Source organism: Mus pahari, chromosome 19 (assembly GCF_900095145.1).
Source record: "Mus pahari chromosome 19, PAHARI_EIJ_v1.1, whole genome shotgun sequence".
Taxonomy (NCBI): Eukaryota; Metazoa; Chordata; class Mammalia; order Rodentia; family Muridae; genus Mus; species Mus pahari.
In genome coordinates, this window is record NC_034608.1 from 62,472,966 (window position 1) to 62,487,728 (window position 14,763).

A 14,763-nucleotide genomic window follows, 5' to 3' on the forward strand; every position below is an offset into this window, starting at 1 on the left:
CCCTGGCTGTCCTGGAACTCACTTTGTAGACCAGGCTGGCCTCGAACTCAGAAATCTGCCTGCCTCTGCCTCCTGAGTGCTGGGATTAAAGGCATGCGCCACCACCGCCCGGCACCAATTCTTGCCTAAAGGAGAATTTTAGCCCTTTAGAACTTGTGCATAACCATAGCCCAAAGATTGTTTAAGAGGTAGATTTACAAATTCCAAGCCAACTTTCCCTAAACAAAGAAAAGGTTTGTTAAAGAAACAGCGGGGGCGGGGAGCTAAAGATTTGCCTCACTATTTGAACATTTTGTTACTTAATTTGAGGTCACCCTAGGGCTCTGATTCTTTGGGAAAGAGAAAGAGAAAAGACAGGAGTACTGGGACTGCTGCAGGGACAATCTTCTGTGTACTGTGAGGAAGAACCACTTGCCAATAAAAATCTAATATCCAATAAACTGAGGCAATATTAGAAGGTGAGACTTCCAACTGGGACTTCTGGCTGAGAGAGTCATGAGGGGAACTTTCAACCACTAGGCAAAGTGGAAGGCAAGAAGACAAGGAGAGGAAACCAGCCACATAGCTGAACTCAAGTTAGAATAAAAGGGATAATAAATTAAGTTAGTTGGGGATGGGCATGGGGGGGGGGGTTGGAGAGATGGCTCAGCGGTTAAGAGCACTGGCTGCCCTTCCAGAGGTCCTGAGTTCAATTCCCAGCAACCACATGGTGACAAACAACCATCTGTAATGGGATCTGATGCCCTCTTCTGGTGTGTCTGATGACAGCTACAGTATACTCATATACATAAAACAAATATATAATTTTTTAAAAAAGAATTAGTTGGGAAACCAGCCTAGCTTATAGCCTAGACATTCATAAGTAATATTAAACCTCTGAGATTTTATTCGGGTACTGGGGCACAGGTGGAAAAGCCAGCAGCAACAGCTAACACTTACTGAATGTCTACTATATCTTTAGTGCTGTCTAGAGCATTTTGAATATACTCACCCTCTCAATCTCGATAGCAATCGTGTTAGTTAAGTTTGTGTCTCTGTGACCACAATAGAGGGCAGAAGCAACTTAAGAGGGATAAGATTTAGTTCAGCTCACTGTTGCAGAGGGCCCCATACATGGTGACAGGAGGGTGGGGCAGGACGGAGGTGCCTGAGTCATGACCTTGGTAGTGTGTGGCTGCAGCTGCTCACCTCGGGGCAGACCAGAAAACAGAGTGCAAGATAACAAGTAGGGGAAGTTACCATATTCCAAAGACCCGCCCCCTGTAGCCCACCTCCTTCACCTGAGCCCATCTCTAGAAGGTTCCACAGCCTCCCAAAACAAAAACAGTAACCCCGGCTGAGGACTGGGTGCGTGTACAAAATATGAGCCCTGGACTGCATTTCAGATTCAAGCGATTGCAACCACATGATGAGAGATGCGCTTTGGGTATTCCATGCCCCAGACCATGCAGCAGACTTTTACAGGCTACGCATCCCACTAAAGCCATAGTGCTGTGTAAATTGAGAGACTGGCTCCAGACAGTAGCCTCTGCGTACCTAATGGACCAGAAGTGAGGGCCAAGTCTGTCTGGGTCGGTTCAGCCATGTAGCTGTTCCACACAAAAGGACAGGAGTAAGACACAGGTAAGAAAAGAAAAACGACCCAGAATCAATTCATTGCCCATCTCTGATAACCTTCAGTGTGCATGTAGACTACGCCACAGATGCCTAAATGGATGTGCAACATCTGAGAGGTTCTGATTCAGAATTCTAACAGATTCGGCTCTACCGGGCAGTTCATTCCTTCGGCCATTCCGCAAATACTGATCAGGTGCCTGATACATGGATGATCCACACACACACAGTCTTCTTGGCATGTGACTCTGTATAGACACCCATTGCCAGTTTCTAAGAGTTTCCATTTCCCTAGTTGCTGTGAGTACCTAAGTTAATGATGCTAATCTATCTATCTATCTATCTATCTATCTATCTATCTATCTATCTATCTATCTATCTATCTATCTATCACTATCTGTGTTCTATCATCTAGCTATCTGTGTTCTATCATCTATCAACTGGCTTACTTACTATTTATTCTTTTATTTTGGCTTGCTATCTATCTCATCTCACTCATTCAAAACCCAAACAAGAGAAGTTCCTTTCTTTGGGGACATTTGTCTCACCTTTCTTTCCTGGCATCCAGCAGCCCAGACTAGAAGGGCTCCCCCACTATACATGGGCCCTCTTTGTTCAACAACGCTTGGAAGCACAAGTGAGCTCTGTATTTACCACCCTTTCTGCAGGGTGGCTGGGGCGCCTTCGCAGCCAAGGGACCGCCCAAAGCACCAGCCACGAGCTTTGTCCCTCGAGCCTCTGGAGAAAAACCTTTGATTTCATGGGGATGATTATATTTATTCTTGCCTACTCAAGGATGAAGCCCAAGGAACAAGAGGGTCCCCCTTTCAGAGGCATCACAATGGCTTACCTCCAGCCAAACCCACGGGGTTTTTGTGTTCTGTTATTTCTGGGTTTGGTTGGGCCTCTCTTGGAAACGATTACTATACAACTTACTTAAAGAAAGAGTAGGATTGGGCCTAAGAAACTCAGATGGGGGGGGTAGAGTTGGAAGGGGTGGGTCTGCAGTGCAGAAGCTGCACTGGGGGGAGTATGTGACCAGAAAAAGAAGTGTGAGAGAGCGCCCTAAAGTCACTATGCAATGGGGATATTCATTCCACTTTGAAGTGATGTTTTCAGACTATTGCAAAGATGTAGTATTCCACAGTTGACTTTTGGAGAAGCCTAAAGAATTGGGAGTTTTGCATGAAATTTTCAGAAAGAAAAAAAAAGACAACATATACACAAGGNGAGAGAGANAGAGAGAGAGAGAGAGAGAGAGAGAGAGAGAGAGAGAGAGAGAGAGAGACTTTTATCCTAAAGTCATTGTAAATCCAAAGCAGGCTTTTATCCTCCACAGTTAAATAAGAAGGAAAGAAAAAAAAATCTCGAATACCAACATTAGAGGTACAAAGACTGTCATGGACCAGTGGAAGTTTGCAAAATTATATGTAAATGACTCTCTCTCTCTTTTTATAAAACTGCGGTGGCCCTATGACACTCCCAAAGCTAATCCTAAAGAGAAAATCTACTTAGCAAAAGAAAGTTTTGTCTAATTTGGTTAACAGTTGAGAAGTGACAAAAATGTTGAATATATTAATAATTTATATTTCCAGGGTAACACTATATCTTTAATGCTTCACTGCCAAGGGAAACTCAGAGGGGCTTAATGCTGGAGCCGGGGAGGGGGGACATTTGAAAGGCCCTTTTCATATTCCGTATTCAGCACTGTTGAAAATGGGTGTAAGACATGCGCTGCAATAATGGGCACCATCCATTCTCGTATTTCTGCATAATTTGTTTTTATCCCATATATCGCCCTGTGTGCATTTGCTGCCCAGGGAGGCCTGTTCCTTCCCTGCAAGTGTGCACACTCTAGCTCTTACCAGCTCAAAAGGAAGAAAATGGTTCACATGTTATAGATGAATCACTTTAAAAAATCTCTTGTATGCAAGATCCTTACCAAACTATACAGCTTCCCTTCATCCCCGTTATTTTTAGGTCACAAGTTCCAAGGCATGGGCCATGTAATCAAAGGCTTTGTTTGTTTGTTTGCCTTTGTGTAAAGAAGTTTGATGGTTTACAAATTGCAGGTCATCCCATTCCTTGACCTTGGTAAATAGAGTAGGTCAGGGCTCTCTTAAACCCTGTCTTCCAAAGGGAATAAGTCAATTTACTGTTCTCCAGCTAATCAGGGAGAAAAGTCACCTTGCCCTTTTTCAGTTAAGTGACTTTTAGAAACTGAAAAACAATACATAATATCAAATTACTTGTTTAAAGGGCACTAATTTTAACAGGACCAACATTCAAGGGGGGGGATTAATGGTGAAAAAAAATTAATTTCCACTATTTCACCTGGTTAGATGCTTTACTTTACCTGTTGATATTAATAGAGCACAAAAGTCCATTTTGCTGTTTGGATCTTAGCAAAAAAAAAAAAAAAAAAAAAAAGGGAGTGTGGTCTGCCCATGTCCTCTGGAAGGGAAAACCATGATCCCTTGAAAAATCGCAGTCTCCTGAAAAACTGTAAATGGGTGAAAGGCACAAGGCACACCCTCCCTAGACACAACCTTTCTCAGCAAGCTCTGCTCTGAGGGAGATTAAAAGCAAGTTTCATCTTAGAGCCCGGCTAAACCTTTCTCTGCAGACCTGAGAACTCCAACAGAGGACTCAGCTTTTGGATCTAGTGTCAGAATCAGCGGGGAGTCCCTGGGGGAGAGGGTCACAGATCTTTCAATCAGATATGCGCTGGCATCTGCCAGGGTCGACTAGAGCCCTGCAGAGGGGTTGATTTGTGCGTAAAAGGGTAAGACCGGGACCCCTCTGATGTCCAGTGATTGTCACCGGAAGAAAGAGAACAAACTATGCTTCGAAGACAACTTAGAATGTTACTTGCTCCGCGCCTTTATTTTATCTATTTATTTTTGAATAGAGACATATTGAGGCTGTGACCTCAGCTATTCATTAGGCTGGCCTGAGGTTTGCGCTTTCCCAGACCAGTGAGAGGCTGCCTCGAAGTAGGAAGGCCCCCCAGGTCCCACCTAGTAAAAGAGAGCTCACGCCATTCCCGGGGTTGTTTTTTGATTTGCATTTTCTGAGAACCTAAGGTCAGGTTCCAGATTTCTGCACATCTTGCACAGGGCCGGGATAAAAGGAGGAAGGTGTGGACTTGAGCACCCCAGGAGCCAAGTCTCCTACCCCTAAGAGATGCCTCTAATATCTGCTTAAGCTTCCATTCCGTCTGCCTTGGACTGCGCAAAGGTCCTCTTTCTTCGGCTAAATTACTGAATGCCCTCACCTGGGCTCCTAGCAGCCTTGTAAGACACTTAGAGTAGATGGTTTGTGGGTGAGCAAAAGATAACAGAGAACTCCATTTCTTTAGCACAAAATATTTATTGATCTTTAGCACAAAAATATTTATTGGTAGGGGAAGCTCTTCAGAAGGCGAATTCGCTCCCGAGGCTCTCCCATCCCGTTCTTGTTACCACACTATTTACACACGTACAGCATATACATCGTCTCAAGCCGCCACCAAATCGCAAAGTACTCTAGGCAGTGAGTGGGTGTCAGAGCACCGGAGGGTGCTGGGGCGTGTGCAGGTTGAGGGCGTTGGGGTGGCCATGGCCGATCAGATTGAGGTAATGACGGTCCAGGCCCTGCATTGGAGCCAAGAAGGGGCTGTGCTGCTGTGCGGGGCTGGGAAGAGGTACGGTCGCGCTGGACAAGTAAGGCAGTGCTGGGCTACGGGCCGCTCCAGAAGGCCAAGGGAATGACCCTGGGGTAGCCCCCTGCGGGAACACTGTGGCTTCGCCCGGGCTGTGGCCTGGGAACTCTGAGCCAGCTGCATGTAGCTGATAGGAGAAATCAGGCTCCGGGAGCGAGAGCGGCGGAAAGGTGGGCTCGGCGCCCAGGCGAGCCTTGGATTGCAAGAAGGCGAGGATGCGCGCATACTTGGTGTCTTTGGTCTCCATCCTCTCCACGGTGGTGAGGTAGTGCACCAGGTTCTTCATGCACTCGTGGTAACCGTAGTGGAAGTAGTTGGCAAATTCTGCTAAAAGCTCTGCTGGGGCAGCAAAATAACGTAACATAACATAACATAAATGGTAAGAAAAAAGGAAAGAAAAGAGTCCAGGCACACTCCTTCCTAGAACGGTGCAGGGTATCTTTATAGGGTTTGGGCTGAATTCTCATTTGAGACTGGCATTCTCTACTCCGCAGTCTAGACATTGGAAAAGCTGTAATCTTGTCTCTTCAAGAGCCTGACCCCGCCACCCCCCTGCCTGTGAGGAGTAATAGACCTGCATCTTTAGGTGCTGGTCCATAGCATCCAGCAGGTGCATTTTCAGGAGTCATGCGCCAGGATGCTTTGGCGGCTTCCCGCTCCCGGACTGTCCTCCGTTCTCAGACCCCCAGGTTCCCGCGTGGCACACACTCCCCAGTCAGGTTTCCTTTCCCTGAATCAATGCCCACCTTTTTCCCTTCCCCGGGGAAAATCTGCGGAATGCAGAGCTCTGAGGTACTGCACTGTCATCTCCAGGATCTCCGCCTTCTCCAGTTTCCCGGAACTCTGCAAAAAAAAATCAAAACAGGAACCTAGCGGCGGCCCACGGACAGCAGACCCACGCACCTGCTCTCTGTCTTCTTCAGGGGACCAGCCAGGAAGATGCTGGCGCCAGAGAGGTTACTACTGCTCAGAGTGGGGCGAGTTCTCTTAGGCCAGCGGCGTCTGCAGAGACTTTGGGGCTCCGCAGAGAGTGACAGTGGGGGGGAGTACCCAGCACCACAAACGTTACCTGTTTCGCCAGGGCCATAGGGACTGTCTTGCCCAGCTCATTCAAGCAGCGGTTAATTCGGTCCCTCCTTCGCTTTTCTATCACTTTATGAGAAACCGGGGTTCTCTGTAAACAGAAAGTTTTACATTTAAGATGACTTTGTCCAAGGAGTCATCCAAGACAGAGTCTCTGTGTTACAAAGGTTCACTAACTCGCCAACCCGAGAAGAGACCCCTGCCCCGCCACACCAGACCAAGAGAGCTCTGTGTCCCCGGACTCAGAGCTCTGTGTCCATGCTGGCTGGCGCGCTTGCTGTTCAACTTCCCTACACATCCCTGCCAAGGCCCAAGCTAAGTGCCAGGGCTCTGGGACGTGGCCACCAGCCTCCCAGAATGAGCTCTCTCCAGTCAAGGACTCTCCTTCTTGTCTCTGTCCCCTTTCCAAACCACTCTGGATTTCTCCATACTTAAAGTTCTGGGTGGCACATCTTAGTCATCTATCCAGCCAGATGCCAGGTTAGTTGGCGAGTCGCACTCTGCCACCACCAGAGCGCAAGGAACTCACTTTGCGTTCCTTGAGCCTGTCAGACATTCTGGTGTGCGTGCGCGCCCTCGGCAGAGGCGGTGGCGCGAGGCACTCGTCCACGTTCCACCTCGTGTGCCTCTTCAAGTGTTCCAGGTAGACTGCAGCCTCCCAGGTCCGTGGGGGCTCCCTTTATAAAGCAGCCATCTAGGACTGCAAGTGCATTCTCACGAGCTGAATTATTCCATAGGATTAGGGGTTCTGCGTTTGGAGCATGTATGCATTCAAGGTCAGTTTTAAAGAAGTAGACAAAAAAAAAAAAAAAAAAATTAGCAGCCGAGGGGGTGAGGTGGGGGCAGATCAGCTTTGTTAATCCACGTGGCTCTTCAAAGGACACGTGATCCGTCCAGGAATAACATTTGCATGGCAACAGGCACCTCCGGAAGAGGAGGCGAGAAACTGGAGCCGGCGGACCAGCGAGCGCCTGCACTCTTAGCCGGCGGAGAGCGCAGGGGCGCAGTGGCTGCGGGCACCGGGGGGCGAGGACCCTCACAAAACAGTGTCGCCTCCTTTAGTCCCACCGCTGAGTCTCACACGATCGCCTGTTTACAAATCCCAGCAAACCCGCGGTCCCAGCGCCCAGTGCGTTTTAAAGCCTGTCCAGAGTCATTAAAGTAATTAAGTAAGCCTTTAATAGGCTGTTCCGCCGGGTTCAAGGGAGAGCTTCTGGAGACGGAGGCGCCCCGTTTGTTCCCAGGCTTTTCTCACACGACTTGGTGACACGTCCGTCTCCCCCCTTTTTGTTTACACCGCTTTATTTGTCCGGACATCCCGGCAGGTGTGGGGCTGCGGCTGGCACACGAGGCTCCAGCCTCGCTTCGCCCCTCCCGCGGACCTTTGGCACGCGACTCTCTCCCCCTCCACCCCCAGTCTCTGACCAAATCGTCTGCTTTCTTTTCTCCGCCCCCCCTCCGGCTCTCTCTTCGCGGGGGGAAGAGGCTCAATTTGTAGCCTATTATCCTATAGGAAAATGTCCATTGAAAAGTATGAATAGTTTCATTGGGCTAAATTTTAATAATGCCAAGGGTGGGGTGGAGGACAGACAGGCGTGTGTGTGTGTGTGTGTGTGTGTGTGTGTGTGTGTGTGAGGGGGTGGGAGGATTGAGGGGCAACACAGAGGAGAGTGGGCCGAGAAGAAAAGGGAGAATGCAGCTGGCCCAGGCGAGCATTATGCGCCGTCACCTGCATGAGGGGGCGCCTACAGACCCCTATTCATTTGCCTAATTTTGGTCAATTTAACAAACTTCAGGAGAAATTATTGTGGCTTTGTCAGGGAGGGTGAAGCCTTCTGATCGAATTAACAGCATGTTTTGATCCGGTAAATGTCATTAGAAAGGGAGAAACAATCGCGCTTAGAGGGCTCTGGGTAATGCGCCCAAGTGGAGACGCCAAAGCGCACAGCTCACAAAGGGAGCAAGTAGCTGCCACAGGGAACTTTTGTACCCGCCCATCGCCCAAGTTTTGACACAAAAAGGCATTATTTCATACTTGAATACGTTTAATCCAACGATTGTCTATTTTTTGCAAACATATTTTCACAGCATTGTTAACTTTTTATGTCCCCCTCTCGCGGGCGCCTTTTCTTAACGTTTGGGGGCGGGAGAGCGCAGACACTTTGGGCATCAATATTTGTCACTGAAAAGGGTCCCGTGAAGTTAGGGAATTTGATCTCTTTTTTATGGTTTTAGAAAGCGAAATATCGGGGCGGGAGGAGGAGGGAGGGAGGGAGGGAAGAGACGGACAGAAACCCAGAAGGAAACTTACTGGACAGGCCAGAGGGAAGGAGGGGGTGGCGATTCCTGGGAACTCTCTTTGCTCGCTGCGTCTTTGCCTTGAGCCGACTCTACAGCCCCAGACCTCCACCCACCAACCTCTTATTTGCTGCCTCTGGACATGTGGGGGGTGGTCGAGGGGGCGAGCTTTCTTTCATATAAAAACAATAAAAATGATCTTTGCTTTATGACTTTATTCCAGAGTCAGCAAGTTCTCATCTGTTCCCAATCTTTCTCATCTGGGAACAAGGAAAACCTCCCTTCAACTGTCTCCTTGGTCCCTTTGCCCCCCACCGCGGAGTAAATTCTCTCTATTCTGCTAGACAACAGCAGGCCAGAGGCTTATCCCTTTGGAGAGTGCCAGTCCCTTGCCAAAGGTAGGTAGGTAGGTAGGGTGGGTCCCTGCTTGCTAGCAGCACCTAGGAAGCTCCGGGGCGCAAAGCCAGCCTTGAGACGCAGGACTTCTGGAAAGCAGCCACCAAACTTCCCGTGCCTGGAGGGTGTGGAACCGGTTTGCACCGAGCACACCAGGGTGCCCCAGTCGTGCTTACGGGTTTTTGTCTTGTTTGTTTGTTTTGTTTTGTTTTTCGACGTACTTCACGCCAGATTGAGCAGGATCCGTACTTTCTTACAGGTTGCTCTGCCAGCCTCGTGCTCTCTTAGGGGTGGGTCATCGGCCTCGGTATATTCACTCGCACACAAGGGGGATTAAACAGGAAGCCTGATCGTCCAGATCAGCTAACTTGAATGGGTAAAAGGGAGCCGGGAGTTCGCGCCCCCTCCTCCACCCCCCCCTTTTTTCCCCTGCCAGCGGACTTGAAGTTGATCCTCTTACTGTTGGTGTTAACTGCAGCTGCAGGCACGTTCCTCGAGCCAAATTTCATCCCACACAAACTGTTTAATTTTCCTGCGTTTATGGGAGCCAGGGACCGTTTGCCCAGAACTAAAAGTTCCTTCTTGGGGTGGTGCGGAGTAGATGGATGCAGACCCGGAGCACAGGGCGCAGGTTTGCCCAGCCCTGCCAGGATGCAACAGTAAGAAGGATGCAGAGCCGGGAGGTCTCTTCTTAGGACTGGGGAAGGGATGCTTCCAGTTTTTCTCTTCCTTGCAGCAGGTCTCAACCACACTCCCAAGGAAAAAGGATGCCTTACGAGATATTGCTTTTACTCTCTATTTTTAGGATGCTGATCAATGCTCCCTGGATCTCCGGGGTGATTTACACTCAACATGAAAGCCAAGGGGTGAAGATGCAGAGCCGGTTTGTGCAACAACTGCACTCCTGCCCTCAGAGCCAGACACAAAGCTGGGGAAAGATCCTCGACTGTGCGCCTCAGTTTTCCTCTTCTGTAAAATGGAGATAACATTGTGTCCATTATATGCTACAAGGCTGTCATTGGGGTGAAATAAGGGACTAGTGTCAAGCCACTCAAGGAGGACCAACTACGCCATTCATCTTTATTTTTTGCCACCAGGGTTCTCTGCAGTGACTATTTTGTTCTAGGGGAACTATGGAACTGTTAGGAGCTTCCACTCCATAGTAGATGACTCCTCCTCCTCCTCCTCTTCCTCCTCCTCTTCCTCCTCCTCTTCCTCCTTCTCTTCCTCCTCCTCCTCCTCCTCCTCCTCCTCCTCCTCCCTCTTCAAAAGCATTGCAATCTCCAGAAAAAGTCAGACGCCTTCTGAAGTCTGTTAAATTTAACCCAAATTAGGTAAATGAATGTGGGGGGAGGGGACTTTGGGCTCCCCTCTCACTGAGGGCATCACCCAGTATTCTCTGGCCCTGCTCTTTCAGTGTGGTTAGGGTTAGACAGTGTGACAGGGGTTAGGGGAGGAGCTCTAAGACTAGAAACTTTTCATCATAGCCCTCACTCCGAAAGGAGCCAGGTACCAGGTATCCAACCAAGATGCATGGACCCCCCCCCCCCGCAGAAAACAAGAGAGCAAAGGGGTTGTTAGATGATACATGCTCACTGTGAGAGAGGGAGAAGGAAGGCTCTTGAGGTCTGTTAATGTACATTGCAGCGACTGTGGTTAGTATTGATACATTGTATATTTGAAAAAATTAGGGCAGTCTTCCCAAACTTTCACAGTCAGGGGTTGTGAAGAATAGTAGAAAACGCAGTTATTTGCATTGCAATCCATAGCAGCAGCAAAATTACAGTTATGAAGTAGCAATGAAAATAATTTTGTGGTTGGGGGTCACCACGACATAAGGGACCGTGTTAAAGCGTCAAGGCACGAGGAAGGTTGAGAACCACTGTACTATATCACTGTCCATATCACAGGATTATTGTAGCTATGGATGCAATACATTGTTAATTACATGGACCGATACTGTATGTTGTCTCCCACTGTGTCTGAGGAGTCTATATTCAACTGTAGAATGGGTCAAAGACAGTGGGCATGGAATGTGCCCACACTGAGCATTCTGGAGACTTATTTTGTTAGGTGGTTTTGCCATAAGCAATCTAACGTAACATTCACGTATATAGCGAGATGCTGTGTTGGGTAGTATAAATCATCTAGAGATGGTTTAAAGTATACAGGAAGTGGGCAAAGAGGTCAGTAAGGGCCAGATGGGGGCAGGTTGGGGATGAGGGAAGGCAGGGAGTAGAGGGGGCAATAAGAATAAAATATGACACCTATGTATGGAAATGTCATAATGAAATCCAGCACTCTACGACCAACTTTTAACTGTAAACAAACAGCAACCAACCCTAAAACTTAGATGGAGACTATAGCACAGCTGATAGAGTGCTCGAGTAGCCTGCAGGAGGCCCTGGGTTCGTTCCCACACAAATGGTGCATGGTGAAGACTGGGAGTTCAAGGTCAACCTCAGCTGCATCGGGAGCTTGAAGCCAACCTAGGGTACTTAAGATCCTACTCCCCGAAATAATAGAACATGCACCAGGTATCCAAATACTATTCCGGTTTTATGTAAGAGGACTTGGGCGTTTGTGGATTTTGGTTTCTAGGGTGCCCCATGAATATTGAGAGGTTTGCTTGTCAGGTTTTTTTTTTTTTTTTTGGCTTGTTTCCAAGAGTCAGAGGGATCAGAGCGATCTGCCTCAAGGTAATGAGGTAAGAGAGGGTGGGACCTTTCAGAGGCAGAGCTCAGTGGGAGGCCTTGGAGGCCTGAGTACCAAGTAGCTCTCATGAAGTCCCTTGGCGATTCTGAAACTGAGGAGGGAGCTGTTAGGAAAGCTGAGCTTCTCTTCCCTCAGGGCTGCTTCCTGTCTCCAATGGCAATCTGTTGCTCCTGTCCAGGTTCCCACCTTGTCATCTGCTATGATGTTCTGAGAGCACCCCCTCCCACGAAGTCTGAGGAGATGCAGGCACCAAGTCTGTGAGTAAAATAAGCATTTTTTTTCTTTATTAGGATAACTCAGCCAGGTAGTTTATTATGGCAAGGATGACTAATGTAATGGTGTGTGATTTACATATAAACAATTTAATGTCATTTTTTTTAAAAAATGAAAAAAAAAAAGCAAAACTGGAAACAAGGCTATTTAGAAATTAGGCAATGATAATTAAATGTTGTTATATGCTTAGCTTCCTAACAGCTAAAGTCCTCAGTTGAAAGATGTACAGCAAACACAGACAATATTCCTCTAGTTACATTGTTTCCAAATGCCAGGCGATGGATTCTTTCTTCTTTCTGTCCAACTTAGAAACGGTTTGGGAACAAAGTGGAAAGGAATGTAAAGAAGAGAATGTGGTGTGTGTGTGTGTGTGTGTGTGTGTGTGTGTGTGTGTGTGTGCTAATTTCTACCATTTCTCTAAGGCCATGAGTATCCGGGTGATCTCGAATCCTTCCAGTCTTTACCAGTACACATAGTAATCTTTCTACACTAGTGACTTTCAGCTTTCCCAATGCTTCAACCCTTTAATGCAGTGCCCCATGTTGCATTCACTCCCCAACCATAAAATTATTTCCGTTGCTACTTCATAACTGTGACTTTGCTACTGTGATGATTGTCGCGTAAAGATCTGCGCTTTCTGACGGTCTTAGGTGACCCTGAGGAAGGGTCGTAAGACCCCCAGGTTGAGAACCACTGATTCAGACTTACTGAGGAAGGCAGAAAGTGTCTTCTGAGAGCCTCATCAGTGGGAGGGAGGCACCCATGTGCTGGCTCCTCTGTGGCTGAAGGGACAGAAGGCAAGGTAGCAAGGAATCCAAGCCCTGGGTTCTGTGTGCAGGGGGACCACCAGGCTTCCCTTGGAAAGACCCAGGAGTGTGCTGAGACCCAGTGCCTCAGGTCAGGGCTCACGAATCTGTTACAATGAGGGAACCAAACTGTCCCTCGGTCCACAGAAAGCTGCTATCACAAAGTATTTTACCAAGGGAATTGTTGATTTGATACGTGATCTTCAAGGCCAGCTGCCTCAATGACTGTAAAGAAGAGTCTAGTCAGGTCCCTGGGATTGAGTCCTGGCGCATATTCTGGGGGGTGTCTGTCTGCCTTCCACGTGTGTGAGCACTGTAAGGAAGCAATGGCCACGTCCTTGAGCCTTCTCCGAACTCCTGCCGATGAGTTTAGTAATAATGAGAGCGGGCCCTGAGCACCCATGAGGATCCAGTGCTTGAACCTTCCGCAGGTTCGTGTGCCAAGACAGGAGAAAGTAGTCTATGGTTGACATTAATACAGTAGCCTCAGGGGACAGTCACTCCATGCCTACCCTAGCTGCATGACATCAGCAGTCCCACTGTGCTGGTGATCTCTCTGCAAACTTTTCGTACCCAGTATCATAGTCCCCTGGTCACCAAGCGTAGTCCCAACCCAACAATGGCATTGACAGGAAGGAAGGGACAACAATTTGGCTGCCATCAGGGACAGGCAACAGAGCCCTGGGGACTAGTGGAGTCTTGCTCATCGTCTTAATTAGGGTTTCTATTGCTGTGAGGAAACACCATGATCAAAAGAAACTTGGGGAGGAAAGGGTTTGTATTGGTTTGAATATGCTTGACTTAGGGAGTGGCACTATTTGGAGGTGTGGCCTTGTCAGAGTAGGTATGGCCTTGTTGGAAGAAGTGTGTGGCCATGGGCTGAAAGCCGGTCTTCTCCCAGCAGCCTTCAGATGAAGATGTAGAACTAACTCTCTCAGCATCTCCTGCACCATGCCTGCTTGGACGCTACTATGCTCCCATCTTGATGATACTGGACTGAACCTCTGAACCTGTAAGCCAGCCCCAATTAAATGTTGTCCTTATAAGAGTCGCCTTGGCCATGGTGTCTGTTCGCAGCAGTAAAACAATAACTGAGACATGGTTTACTCAGCTTACACTTCCACATCACAGTTCATGATCAAAGGAAGTCAGGACAGGAACTCAAGTAGGGCAGGAACCTGGAGGCAGGAGCTGATGCAGAGGCCATGGAAGGGTGCTGCTTACTGGCTTGCTCTTCATGGCTTGCTTAGCCTGCTTTCTTATAGAACCCAGGACCACCAGCCCAGAGGTGGCCCCACCCACAATGGGATAGACCCTCCCCATCAGTCACTAATTTAGAAAATGTCCTATAAGCTTGCCCACAGCCCAGTCTCATGGAGGCATTTTCTCAATTGAGGCTCCCTCCCCGCTGATGATGATAGCCTGTGCCAAGTTGACTTAAACCTAGCCAGTACCCCACAAAGTCACACGGTGAAAGGGTCTATACCCTATGCCAGGCCCGCAAGGAATGCGGGAAACCTGGACTTTCATAGAAACGCCATTTTCATCCCCATCATTTTTGCATCCTGAGCAGTTCCACAATTTGCTTTACTGACACTAGACTGAAAACTCAGGTTTAGCCATCAAAGGCGAGCTGCAGCCATGAAGCCAAGGTGGTGGGTGCATCAGTATTACCAACTCTGTAGTGCTACAAAATACTTTCTGCTTCTCTACCCTTGTCAAGAAATCTTGAGAACACACACACACACACACACACACACACACACACACACACACACACTGTTTCAACACTGCTAATTAAGACCTGATCTTTCCCTCAGTCTTCTCCATCAGCCTGGTGGACCACTAGCTTTTTTTTTTTTTTTTTTTTTTTTT

At 48.2% G+C, this 14,763-nt stretch overlaps 1 protein-coding gene across 3 annotated transcripts in view; it reads right to left on the reverse strand.

The window, feature by feature from the left end:
• Helt (helt bHLH transcription factor) overlaps window positions 1-7,585 on the reverse strand; it is a 19,315-nt gene extending 11,730 nt beyond the window's left edge. The window contains exons 1-4 of one of the 3 annotated variants that reach the window (XM_021219343.1): window positions 6,930-7,039; window positions 6,387-6,491; window positions 6,064-6,160; window positions 5,141-5,653 (exon numbers count right to left, since the gene is read on the reverse strand). In XM_021219343.1, the coding sequence (XP_021075002.1) occupies window positions 5,160-5,653; window positions 6,064-6,160; window positions 6,387-6,491; window positions 6,930-6,956 (723 nt within the window). In that variant the 5' untranslated portion in view covers window positions 6,957-7,039 and the 3' untranslated portion in view covers window positions 5,141-5,159. Of the gene's footprint in view, window positions 1-4,970; window positions 5,657-6,063; window positions 6,161-6,386; window positions 6,492-6,929 lie in introns of those variants that run through there. The other 2 variants (XM_021219341.1, XM_021219340.1) reach the window with 2 other exon arrangements.
• Between the last annotated feature and the right edge of the window lie 7,178 nt (window positions 7,586-14,763).